This window comes from Halyomorpha halys, unplaced genomic scaffold (genome assembly GCF_000696795.3).
Source record: "Halyomorpha halys isolate HHAL.00 unplaced genomic scaffold, Hhal_1.1 Scaffold1957.1, whole genome shotgun sequence".
NCBI classification, from domain to species: Eukaryota; Metazoa; Arthropoda; class Insecta; order Hemiptera; family Pentatomidae; genus Halyomorpha; species Halyomorpha halys.
This window is the reverse complement of record NW_027109284.1, coordinates 148,538-163,042: the sequence shown is the minus strand read 5'-3', so window position 1 is coordinate 163,042 and position 14,505 is coordinate 148,538. Positions and strand designations below refer to the sequence as shown.

The 14,505-nt window shown below is 29.5% G+C and overlaps 1 protein-coding gene across 1 annotated transcript in view; it reads right to left on the bottom strand.

Annotated features, from left to right (window-relative positions):
- Window positions 1-8,256: 8,256 nt before the first annotated feature.
- Window positions 8,257-14,505, bottom strand: part of LOC106690903 (uncharacterized) — a 31,338-nt gene continuing 25,089 nt past the window's right edge. The window contains exons 9-11 of the mRNA XM_014436500.2: window positions 12,358-12,570; window positions 9,595-9,825; window positions 8,257-8,448 (exon numbers count right to left, since the gene is read on the bottom strand). Coding sequence (XP_014291986.1) covers window positions 8,309-8,448; window positions 9,595-9,825; window positions 12,358-12,570 — 584 coding nt within the window. The 3' untranslated portion in view covers window positions 8,257-8,308. The remainder of the gene's footprint in view (window positions 8,449-9,594; window positions 9,826-12,357; window positions 12,571-14,505) is intronic.

Here is a 14,505-nt window from a genome sequence, read left to right as displayed (position 1 = left end):
CAAGTTAATTATTTTATAAAGATCGTGCATATGCTACCCCAAATAACTCTTTCAGAAGCTCATCTGCAAGATAATTAAATTGTCTACAAAGCCAAACATAAAAATAAATAAATAAAAATTAAAAAAATATATCTTAATGGGATCGATGTTAGTTTAAATACTGCTAAACATTTTTTAAATGGAAATTGCACCCAAAGTGATAAGGAAACAATAATGAATGGACACAATAGATTTTTTAGTTAAATAAACGGAAAATAAAGAAGTAAGTTGAGATTAAATAAAGGTCGTGAACGGATAAATACAAATAAAATTAATAATAATGATAATAACAAATCAGTAAAGAACAGTAACAAATGGAATTGGAATAACAGAAAAACTATTATCTTGAAGGTGTGAGTGGTTCTCTTCTCATATATTATTATTAATTTTATTTTTATTTATCCTTTCTCGACCTTTATTTAATCTCAACTTATTTCTTTATTTTCCGTCTTTTAAATGTGTGTTAAATTTTGTTTTCTCATATCTACTTTTCTGTCTTTGTATTTTATTACGTCTCTTTTTCGACTTTTCGTGTCTTATTATCTTACTATTTCGAAATGTTCTTAGTTGTTTTTGTATCTTTGTAGCCCTGATGAAGCTCTACAAAGTGAGGCATATCGTCAGAAATAAATAGTTGTAACCTATTTTTGTTCTTTTTAACAATAACCCTGAACCATCTTCTTCTTATTTAAAATAGCTTATTATTTTTCAATTATTATATATAATTTTTTAAAGTCCAAATATAATCAGCCTGTACAAAAACTGAGGGTGAATGAGATTGAAGCGAAAAATGTTATTAATTTTATTTTATCCTCTTAGGAATGTTAGCCTAACAGTGTTAAGTTAGGTTAAAGAGATAAATACATTAAACTGATAAATTCTTAGTAAAAAAACCTGAAACAAGAGTGAAATAAAACAGTAAAGGAACCCAAAATTGGGACTGTCTTCGAAAATACTTTTGTTAAGCAATTTATATTTTAGTAGGCGCTATATTAAAGGCATTTTATACTTTCTTCTTGGATATTGAGTTATCTCCAATACTTCAAACTTTCCTGGCGTCCATCTTCAGCCATTTTATTTAAAAATAGGTTATTCATTATCTATCAATTATTTGTATGTGCATAATTTATTACACTTAAAGTTTATTAATTTTGCAGCCAAATTTTTTTTTATACTTAAACTTTTTTTATTACTGATAACTTTGCATATATTTTATTTTAGTTCTTTTTTACGTTCTGATGTTTCTCTTTTTATATGTTTTTCAAAAATTTATTTAATGGTAACTTTTTTAAAAAAAAATTATGTTTTAAATCTTGTCACACTTCGTTTAATAGTTAAAATATATTGAATATTATTAGTTGCCAATTACATGTTTATATATCTTGCTATATTTCTAGTCCATTACCTTCTTAATTTATTTTTGATGACTGTTGTGTTATCGTCTTCCTTACTTCAATATTGATCATTTTATTTTTTCCTTGTTGACTAGCTCCACTTATTTTCTGGTCAGTTTCTTTCTTATATTAATATTAGGCCCACAGAATATAAATCTATAAATAGAGTGGAATAATAAAATAAAATTGTATTAACTGTTAATTATCATGGATTCGAATTTACTAGTTTTCGAGTTTTATTGAACGAACATTTAAATAACTTGAGTCATTAAACGTAAGACAGGTAATATCTGTTTTCAACCATTTTTGAATTATATATCTAGAATTATTTTTACTTACTCCCTAATTTAATAAAGTAATTTTTTTTTTTACTCTCATTTCCTTGTCGGTATGTAAAATCCACGTGGCATTAGCTATATCTTCATAAATGACGTACAAATGAACTAATCTCTGAAGCAATTAACTGTTTTTAGGGTCCTAGACATTAAGCTATTAAAGGAAACTGAAGGTGGAGATAAAAAAAACCAAGGTAATATTTCGACATGTGTTCAGTTGTATCTTCTGTTAGCTGTTAATTAAACCTCATTAAGAAATATGGAAACGTAAGAAAACCAAGTGTGCAAAAAAATTCAAAAAATTATTTATGGGTCATGCTTGCAGATATAGGTACAGAAGTGATGTTCTGGCGTTTTGTAATACCCCATCAAATTTTGGATCCAGTAAATTTATTAAATTACGGTATGAAAAAGGATATAAAAGAGAAATTTTTATTTTGGCATTGAAATGTTTATTTTGGATAGAAAATTTGTTATGTCATGGTTCTGTAATAATTACAAAAGCAGTTCTTCTGGCATAATTTGGAATATTATTGTATAATCAAAATTGACGGTCATTATTTTTAGAGCTAATTTACTAATAGTCCAGTCCTCTTCTGTTCATCGGGTTTTTGCAGTGAGATTTGTTTGTACATTCAAACCAATTTTTGTGTATTCAAAATGCGTGGAAAAGTTTCAGCTCTATAAAAAAATTTGGAAATGGGTTAGAAAAAACCAGGATATTTTGTAAAACAAACTGTTTTTCGCCATGGTCCTATCAATCATTATCCTATTTATACCCGAGGATAGGTTCATAACGGATAGGTATGTAGTTTTTAAAATAGTTTATAGTTTTTATAGCACTACAATAATGCTAGTGTCGACGAAACTTCGGAAATAGTACATGTCTGATCTGTTTTTATTATTTGCATAATAGTATTGCATTATTTAGTTGAGAGTAATATAAATGTTAATTAATTTGGACATTATAGGGTAAAAACATTTCATATTATTACAAATAAAATCAGATGGTAAGAATGTTAATGAGAAACTTTATTATGGTATAACAAAATTAATTGACGTTTTGATCGTGTTCCTAGAAACTAAACTGCATTCTACAAGAAATGAAACTGAACATTTTATAAGCTATTTTTTTATTTTAGTGGATTAATAACCTGAATAACAGCAAAAGGAAGGTAATTTGTTAAACCTGCACATTTATAAGGTATGTAGCGATTTTTTGTCACCCTTCGCTCGGGGTGGTCCGAACATAGTTATATTTCTGGCTCTGTGGTTCTTCCCATTAATGGAAATTACAATTATTTTTTCAATTCGTTTTATTTTTTCCACAATCCTGGTGATACTCATATTTCCGTTAATTTTCGCAAATGTAGGACGTTTTCTATTAAAAGAATTTTCATAATTAATTTTGCAATTATAAACTTTAACTCAATTGCAAAATTCCAATAATAGTTTTCGAAATCATATTTTTTGGAAATTTAAAGATGTTTAATAATTCAGGTAATTTTAATTTCAATATTCATTTTTATGATTCGATTCATTTACACAATTCCAGTAAGTTTTACAATTTTAGATGGCTTAGTTACAGGAGTTTACTTCATTTTGTCTGTTCCATTATTTTAATTTAGACACATTTTCGGCAATTTTACCAATAATGCACTTTTTTTTTCCTGTTTGCATTTTTTGCAATTCTGTACTTATATGTTTTCAATTTCGATAATGTGAGCATTTCAGTTGTTTTTTTTCACTATTTGAAATTGTGAATAGTAAATCAATTTCATTCAATTATGAAATTCAATTTATTATCCAATTTTAGTAACGTTTCTCATTTTTGCAAATTTAGTAATTCATTTTCTTAATGCTGATAAGTTCACATATTTCTTAATTTTTAGAATTCCGTTTATTGTTGCAATTCCGATAATCTAGGCACTTTTTTTTTTTAAAGAGATATTTATTTATTAATAAATATTACAATATGCTACTACTTGGGCTATGGGTAATAGTAATAAATGATCACACATTCATACCAAAATTATAAAATAAATAAAAAAATATATTCAAATATAAACATATGCATAGATGTTAACAAAATTCCTATATGCATATAAGCCGAAAGATAAATAAAGTGAACATAACTAAATTATTTACTTGTTTTTTTAATTTTTTTATTTTCTAAAACAGAAAAACATTAAATTAATAGGGGGAATTACGTATGGTTAAATAATTCAGATTGGATATTACCTTTTGCTACCTTTGGTATTTTAAGGTTACCTGTAGTGTTTATTTATTATTTGTGAAATGTCCATTCTAAATGGTCCTATTTTTAAAATCCGGAGGTGAGGGGCCTCCGCTACCGTTAGTACTTGAAGGTATACGGTGAAATACTTATCTGGTGTTTTGATGTGTCCCTTCCATGTGGATTCGTCTAGAAAAATATTTGGTTAGGGGCCCCCTTGTGATGTTAAATAAATTATTTACTCTTATTCTGTGTAATTCAGTCTAGACAATTAAATTTATTTTAGCACATGGCGTATTCTTCGATCTGAATATTGACATGGCACTACCTAGGGGTGAATAGTTTGGGATTTGAACAATAAATATCTGTCTGAAATTGATGAAAATACACACAAATATATAATACAATATCTGCCTTCCAGTGCCATTTTGATCTGCTCTGGCTCTTTGTTACCTGAACTGAGAGCCTTAGTGAAAGACTTTCCTCTTGCCAGGTATAATATGTGCTGGGAAAATTATTTTTGGGTTGGAAAGTTTAATTACAGAAATATGTTTGAAGTCCATATTTAACAAATAAATTTTATATATTATAAAGAAAGAAAATATAATGAATATATGCATTAATAAAAAAAAAAAGGAAAAACAATTTAATACTGTACAAACACTTTAATTAATTTTATAAAAAAGAACAAGAGAAAACTGTCGATGAATGTGCCTTGAGCAAATGTTTGTAAATGTTTATATTTAATCTCACCAGATGACAGCTGAGAAATTCTGGAAGCAGGCAGAATAAGGGCCCCTGTGTGAAAGAAGTGGCTTGGCCAAAAGTCTACCACGGTCTTACCATGGTGCTTGCGAAGCTGCGGGGAAAACTAAAACTGCAAAACAATGCCGTCATGACTAAAAATCGGGGTTTGCTTCTCCTTTTAGTACAAGAGCCCAAGAGGAGAAAAAAGGCAGTTATCTCACCCCAATTTTTGATTACTTTAATGAAAACTATGTATAATTACTAGTCAAAATTGATGAGTCTGCCAAGTATAGGTAGGGGAAATAAAAAATGGCGGCTGTTTTAAAGCGATAAAAAAAACTAATTTTTCATTCAAAGCTCTATATCTTAAAAAGTAGGACCACAAGAAAAACCTAATCGTCATTTAAAGAAAAGTGAATTTGCTAAAATATGAGCCCTAATAGATTTATTTACGTTAAATAGTTTTCGAGATATAGATTTTAAAAAAGCAACATTTCATAAAAATGTTGTATGGGATGTACTAAAAGATTAGTAGTTAGTGAATTTATTTTGAAAAATTTATATTTTAAAAACCATTTGACATACAGATCTCTATTAGCACTCAAATTAAAGCTAGTTTAATTTTAAAAACCATTTGATGTACAGATCTCTATTAGCACTCAAATTAAAGCTAGTTTAATGAGCTAGAATGTAGTTTATGATGCTACCTTCGTAGGAATAGTAGTTTTAGCCGAAAGAGCATGGTCAATCCCACTTTTTGGCTTCACCAGAAAGTAGCGTTATTACCTGTTTACGTTAGTTTAAGTTACATAACTTACCTTATGTAATGTAGTTCGTGACTCAAATAATTGATTTAATTAACTTATGATAATTTATGTTTGTTAATTGTGAACTATTGTGTAGAGGTAAGGTGTGTTTCATGGTTTTTATCGTGAATTTCGAATCTGATTTTGATATAAATTGGATATTAACTATTGGGACCTATTTATCTTTACAAAGGGTATTGTTAAGCATAAGAAATCGTATATTTTAATAAAAATATAACAACTGGTTTATGATACCTAGCATCTGGGCGTTAAAAGTTTAGTTACATAAAATGTACTGCCGCACTAAATTCAATGGATTCAAATCTGATCTGATCAAAACTTTTTATTTTAATTACAGCTGTAATAAAATAAAAAAATAGTGTATTCTATAACATAACTTTGTTGCACGTTCCAATCCACAAAACTTCACATTCGAGCTCTTGGCAATTCACATTATGCACCTTTTATTTAAAGACAGTCGATTAAGATATAAAATGTCACAATTGTCTGAACAACTATTTAAAAAAAAATTAGATCGGTTTTCTCAACAATGGCCAATTTAGAAATTAGTCTACAATTTTATCATTACAATTGTGATAGTTTATCCATATTTTTTCGAAATTTATAATGAATTTTATAATTGCAAAAAGTCAATCCTAATAAGTTTTGTTATTCTAGCCAATTTGGTAATTCAGTTTATTTTTCTATTATATTATTTTAGTAATGTATATATAAATATTGTAATATTTTTTTTTATTTCAATAATTTTCATAATTCTCTCCATTTTCTCATTTACATAATCTTATTCAATTTACTAAATACTCAATTTCGATAATTTTGGAAATTTCGTATTTTTTTGTGTTTCGATTAATTAAATCGATTGCAGTATGTTTTGGTATTCTTGCCAACCTAGCAATCCGGTTTATTATTTTTTGTCAGGCTAATTTATTAAATGAGACCCATTTTCGTAATTAGTTTAATTTTGAAATTTCAAATGTGAAAATTTGAAATTTCAATTTTTGGAATCTGACTAATTTTCATAATTCCGGTGAATTTGCAATTAGTAATAATTCTGGTCATTTTCTTATTTTCGTTAATACTACAATAGTGTCCATTTTCCAAACTATACTTTATTTCCTAATTCCGTCTATTTACTTAAATAGAACATTTTATGCTATTCTGAATAATTTTTTTCGCAATACATTTAATTTTCTCATTTTTTATCATGTTGCAGATTATTATACTACTGAGAAATATTTTGCTTCTCCCATTTTTTTCATAATAAAATAAGGTAGGATTGAACAGTATTAGATATTTTTGAAGGCTTTCATTGAAAATGAACATATATTCTTAAATATGTTGTTAAATGAATCTATGTATCTTTTGGAAACATCATAGTTAATATTAGGGCAATTGATCGTAGCAAATCAATTTTAACTAGAAGGGATACATATTTTTCTTTATGAAGACCAACACAGCAAGCTTGTTATTTATGGAGTAGTGTATTCTTAATCATCTACTCCCAATACATCCAACTTTTCGTTGTATTCTATATATTTCTTTAAGCCGTGTTGAAAGCATTGAATAATTCTTCAATTTTAATTTGCATAATTATTCTTAACGTTTGTGAATTCTAGCTTTGTTAATATACATTTCTTATGTTTATTTATTTTTTTTACCACCTTTTCCTTCATTTCTGACATACGGAGGGATCATCTAGAGGCCTAGAGCCTATATTTCTTACATATTTATGTTTCAATTATTCACTCTTGCACTATAAAAATAATTATAATGTCTTATTTATTTGAAAATTAATGTTTTAAAAAGTCTGGTCAAAGAACAAATAAATATAATCAAATCTCTTTGTTGTATAAAATAATAATGGAAAGTCAGTGCTACTTTGATATCATTTAATAATTGCAAATAAACTCAGGGAAATTTATACAGTAAGTCCACTAAAATTTCAAGTTATTGTAATAGATTTGTGATTGTACGAGTTAATTGTAATATTGTAAAATTGTATATTTCTAAACAGTTGACTATTATCTAGTAACTCTACCAGAGTACATTATTCAGAGAAACTTAACTATATTATATTTTTTTATTCCTTCAGCTTATATTTTTACACTATTTTGACATTCTGCGACATTCATTAAAACTAAGTCATATCTTGACATAAGTTCGATAACTCACAAACTATTCCATGTATAGAAATCTATTATGGCCCAATTCAAAGTAAGTTAAATACAATATTAATTAGTTGATAATGTTTATTTTCATCATAATATCAATCTTTATCACATTTGCCAAAATAAATCCATAAAATGGTGATTCGGGAATCATGGAACATAAATAACACTGTTAGGGCTCAAATTAAAGATGGTTAAAGGCTCTATAAATTAGTTTATGATGTTATTTCATCTAATTTTAATACTTAAAATGTTATTTAATATTATTTAATATGGGCATTTTAAACATATTAGACTAACTAACCCCCACATAACGGTAAACTTTTTTGAATTCTGGTTTTCAAACATTTTTGTACAAAAATGCCACAACAGAAATTAATTTACACTACAGCTGAGTTTTAAGCTATTTTTAGCGGATTAAATCAGCAAATATTCTATTCCTAAGCCTAAAAAAAAGTCATTTAAAGGCGAAATTGTATTATGTGACAGGTTTTCATTTAAAGTCATTCATCCTGGATAAGTATTTTATTGAAGATTACCAGAGACATTTCAATCAAAGTTTTTAAAACGAAGGTAAAAAGTTGCCACAACGAGGAAAGTTGGGTGGAACGGGAGGCAGCATGGATTGCTCCCCGACTCTCAGCACCACGTTCATTCCTGCCTCCAGGTGGAAAACGAAATGGCAGTGCAAGAACCAGTAACCTGAAACAAAAGTTGAAAAAATACTGAGAAAGATATGTTACTATGATTTATGGAAAATATTAATTAAGTATTATGAATGATGATGTATTTAATTTATTTTAAAAGGATAGATTTGGTAAGCAGTAATCTGAGGTGTAGTTCGATAGTAATCATTATGGACCGAACTTTCGTGCAATTCCATACCTGGACAGAAATTCGTAATCATGAAAAAGATAGTCTATTGACACTAATTTTATATTGACGAATTCACACATTTTGAAGTTTTTCTGCACGACATTGATTTCTGTTAATTTTTAGAGGTTTTTAGGACGAAACTTCGGATATAGTGCTTGTCTGATCTGTTTTTATTATTTGCATATCAGTATTGCATTATTTAATTGAAAGTAACATAAATGTTAATTAATTTAGACATTATTGGGTAAAAAAATTTCATATTATTACAAATAAAACCAAACGGTAAGAATGTAAATTAGAAACTTTATTATGGTATAACAAAATTAATTGACGATCCAAACGTGTTCCTAGAAATTAAAACTGCATTCTGCAAGAAATAAAACTGAACATTTTATGACCTATTTTTTATTTTAGTGGATTAATAACCTTAATAATAATTATTACTCCAGTACCGCATAGCTAAAGGAAGGTATTATGGTATAACAAAATTAATTGACGTTTTGATCCTAGAAACTAAACTCCATTCTGCAAGAAATAAAACTGAACATTTTATAAGCTATTTTTTTATGGTTGGGGGTGCGGTCAAAATATCTAATATTCTTTTCCGAATTCACACACAAAATATTTCGACCACAGCCACCAACCATCTTCTCGTATAAAATGTAATGCTTGAAGCTTATTTCCCATATAACATACAAGTAAATAGGTACGTCCATATTTATTTTTTGATTCTAACAGTGTTGAATAATCTTTTCATATATTAATCTTATAAATTAAACACGAAAGATGCATTTACATACAAATTTTTATTACTTCATATTGCTCATTTTGATTTTTTATTGTACGAAAATCTGATATTTCAATCTGAATAGTCTAATAGAAATGTATATGGTAATATTACAGTTTAATCTCATTAAAATCAATGCGTAAATCGATACCTGTGATTATTTTAAGACAAAAGTAATGATTTACCTGGATTGTCAGTAACGAATCTTATGAGAACATATCCTCTCGGTGGGACAGAGATTGTGTCCCTTTGTGGCCTGGTTCGGAGGTCGACATTGTCATTGTTTAATTGTTCCATCAGCCGGTCGAGGGTCTGCTGCCTCTGTTGTGGGTTGGTCGAAGTGAACCTTCCTATGCTGATTATGTAAAAGTTGTATCCGTGCAGGTGGAACGGGTGAGCGAATCCGTCGATGTCCCCTGGAAATGATTTCTTTAATTAGGTAAAAAGAGATGTAGTAATAATATGCATAATAACAATTATAACATGCAAAACTGGACGAGGGTGGCAAAGAATAGGGGCCTGAGATGGATGCTATGAAGAAGAACCCATGAAGGATTTAGCCTTCAGTAATTGGCAAAACTATATTTTTTTTATTACAAAAGGCAATAACGGTTGGCATCCCAAACTTGATTACGATGATTTAACAGATTAATTTTCACACCCAGACTCAACCCCAGGCCATAGTAGGCGTCTAGTACTCTCCCATTTCTTCGATACTAGACTCAAGATAACTACAACCTATAGTCTGAATTAAATAGATAAATACTAGATTATTCCTGAAGATAGTTTAAATTTTATAGTACTCCTTATTTTTCTACAGGTTTGTTCAGTTCGGCTCTTCTAGTATAAATATTGGTGTAGTGATACGCTACTTGCAGGTCTAGACTGTAACCACTACAGCTGCCGAAATTATCGCTTCCCGCCAAGCCGAAGAGCTTCAGTTCGTCCCACCCGGAGCACCACCAACGTATTCTCTTGTTATATATTGTGTATTTATTCAGTACAATGTAAATAATTTTATAGTGTTATATATAAACATGTAATTAGTACTATAAACGTAAATATGTTGATTTAATAAGTAAAGTTTGCCAAAAAGAATATACTGAATCCCAAAAAAGTAAGTTCTCATAGGCGGTGGGTCTCATCGGCCTTTGTAGAATCAATACTCCATCGATGGTGCAGTAACATTTGGGACAGGAAGTAAGACATTTAGTATAGTAGTATAGTATGAGTTGTCTCATTTCGAGCTTGCTCTCCTCTGGTTATCTCTTTCCTCTTCCTTCTATCCTTTCGTAGAACCTGGCGACTAGCTACCCTCCGGGCCTACATGCCTCCTTCGTATCACCACAGGAATAGTACCCTCGTACCCGGTAGAACGAAGTTACCTTCCTGCATGAACCGGAGGACAGCTACCCTCCGGGCTTGTATTCCTCCTTCGTACCTACAGGAATAGTACCCGGTAGGACGAGGTTACCATGCTTAGAGAAATTACCGCTGTCACCCCGTAAGCCTCATCCTGTCTATTCACTTCCTCAACACCTCAACACTGGCATTTCTCTGCAATTGAGATAGAAATAATAGATCTATATGGTAATTTCTGAGGAAATCAAAAACTCTTAGAGATACAATTATTCTTTATCTATTAATTAAATCGAGTTTATAACTCAGTTTTTGTCCATTTTGAACCCTAATTCTTAGAATCATAAATTAAAACTTGTTAGTAAGGGGTAGATAGTTGACCGTAGATTAATGCTTGAAGAAGTTTGTCGAGGGGTGCGGTCAGCAAAGAACAACATAAATAAACAAAACCATATTTATTTATTTTATGCTTATAATATAATCTTCTTACCTACATGATATTATATTTCATCTATCACTGTTTTCAATTTACTACCATACAATTCCACAAATATCAATCAATAAAAATTTTGTACTAGTCAATTATCAGTTATCATTTTTTATCATTTATGATTTAATTCAATATTTTATATAATTCTAAATTTGTTTGTATACTTTTCCTTTTCAATTGTATGTTACTCTAAATGTTGTTGTTGTCTCTTTTGTTCTATAGCCCTGATGAAGACCTGAAACTCAGGTCGAAACGTCGGCATAAAATAAATAAATATGGTTTTGTTTATTTATGTTGTTAAATGCCAAATCAAAACATCTTCCTCTAGAGTAACTTTAATTTTGTTTATTTGAAACCATTAACCAGTTCGTATTGATACAAGTAATAAACAATAAGTAATTACCAAATATTAAAGAATTTTGAGCATAAATAAAGGAGAAAAGGGAAAATTAACACCAATTCGAACGAGAAAATCCGAGAGCGCATAATACACCTTTTGAATCGTTGAAGAAAGAAAATTTATATTCGACATTACTACCTCATGCAGTCCCAAAATACGAATATTTTGGCCAAAAGAAAAATTAATAAAAAATCCCTCTCTTTTCATAATTTTCGCCTTTCTAGCCTTTAGATTATTATTATTATTTTTTTTTCGAAAATCACTTCAACACGAACTAACAATTAATACAAAGCTTGGAGCCTAATTAAGTCAGTCAGAGAATCATTTTTTTTTACTTCATATTATTTGAACAAATTTCTATTATTACGCATTTTGAATTTTCTGACACCATTTTTATGATTAGCAGCCTCATGCCCGAGATTAGAAAACACTTCAACTAAATAACTGAAAATTTAATTAAGCTTTTTCTTCTTCTGAATCTTTAAGAAAGAAAAAACTAAATTTTGTAACAAAAATAGAGAAGGAATATTGATTTATCATCACATATTTTTATGGCCTTATATTTATTAATGATTTGTAATTATATGGGCATATATTTTTTAATGGTCTTCTTTTGTAATTATGTGGGCATATATTTTTTATATATTTCTTATAATTATGATGATTATCCACTTTTCATTCAGATTTAAGGTAGCTTACCGTAGTCAAATATAATCATATTGACAATGGTGTTAAATGGAAGATTGTAGAAGTTGGTACAGCTGCAAGCCTTTTGGATATTTGACCCGTAACAGCTGGAGGGGCAGAGGGCACTTTCTGGTATATCGTTGAATTGAGATATCATTGGGCTTGGCGGAAACGTGAAGGAAATGTTGTTAACCAATGATTTCACTCTTCTACCTCTTACAGGCTCTAAAAAAAAAATATTAAAGTTATTAAATATTATGTAGCCTTGTTAATAATCAAGGATTCTTAAAACCGTTAAGTTATCTTCGTGTTTTATTAATTTTATTGTAAATTAATAAAAATACATTTAAAACAAAACATGTTTTTATTTCTTGTAAAATAAACTTATATACAGAATAGAACAAGATTGTTGAAGTAAGACAGAGAAACATTCAAGAAAACTTGCGCTGGCAAGTCGGGCGGACTTATGTTGTTTACGCTCCCCTTTGTATATATCTCTCGCTTACAAATAGGGGAGTCAGTTGCTTCGAATCAACAGTGCTACGAGGAAATCTACCTCTCTCGTATTTTATTGCAAAACCATTTTATACAGAAATGATATTACTTGTCGACCTCAGACAACTCGAGTCAGAGCGGTACCTTCAAGTTTTGGAAGAAAAGTGCTAATAACTGTATTTAAATTGTTTTTTCACAATATTAATTCACAGGTTGAGATAGCGAAATGTTCGTCTTAGGTGCATTTTGTAATCTAAAGAATTCCCAAAACCGGGCTTTAGAGTTATATTAAACCTTCGAATTCCTTTCTTATCCAATCTTTACAATCCAAAATCCTTCGTAAAATCCTCAATGCTCCTTATTTTGTTACTAATAAAACCATCCATAAAGACCTAAATGTTCCTTATGTAACCGATCTAGTCCGAACCCGATATTATTCCTTCCATAATAAACTCCCTAACCACCCAAACCCACTCGTTTCTAACCTTGCTTCCTCTTCCATTCCTGGCAATCCTCCAAGGCGCCTGAAAAGAAGATGGCCTCGTGACCTTATATTGTAAACTGTTTTTAGAGTTCTACTACTGGGTTGTTTCTCTACATCCTGTATCATATCATTATGTCATTATGATCAAATTTACTGGTTGTATTTTTTTTTATACAGTTGTAAATATCAACAAATAAATAAAAAAAAAAAAGAGTTATATTAATGTAAAATTGATATTCTAATGTGTATTTCTGTGTATACAATACTTTAAAAATGTGATGTAGAATTCTTACTACATGGTACATGGTCATTCTATTATTTTATCATTTGACTATTCTTGATCGTAGAAGTTAGGTAAAAAGAGAAATCAACTTTTCTAATAGAACTTGATATACAACAACCGATGATCGTCAATTGTCAGTTTTTGTAAGAATTAGTATTGATCCCATACTCCTGAAGGTGGGGGAGTTTTTAGTCCAAGAAATTATGAAGGAAAGGAAATTATTTATCACAACTTATGATTACTTTAATAAAACTGTAAACAGTTAAGAGTATCAAATAAATATCCTACCAGTAAGGGTAAAGGAAAATACAAAATTGCGGCTTTTTCAGAAGTTAAAGATAGTTCATTTTTTATTTTGTTATTTTCAAGTAAAGAAGACATTCCAGGCTATTTTCTGTTACAAAATTGTTCAATTTTTACCTAGACCATGGAAGGAATACAGTATGCCAATAAAAAGTAAAATATTTAAGATACATGTCCCTAAAGTTCAGTTTATTCGGGAAAAACCTAAAATTTTCGTTTCACTTATCATTCTTAATTTTATCCCAAAATCTCCAATCTCATATCACAGCCCTCAAAGAATGGCGTCGTAATTGGAGGATTAAGATAAATTCCAACAAATCCCATCAAATCACCTTTACCCTTTGTCGTAAACCTACTGACTGCCCTACAGTTTCATTTAATGATTTTACTCTTACCCCTGTCGAACAGATCCGCTACCTTGGACTACATTTGGACAAACGATTAATCTGGAATTCTCACACAAGACTGAAAAGAAAGGAAACTGCACGTCGATTTAGACTATTACAGCACTTACTAGACAAACGGTCTAAACTTCCAACACATTACAAAAGACTGATCTACATGACTGTAATAAGGCCAATCTGGACATATGGAG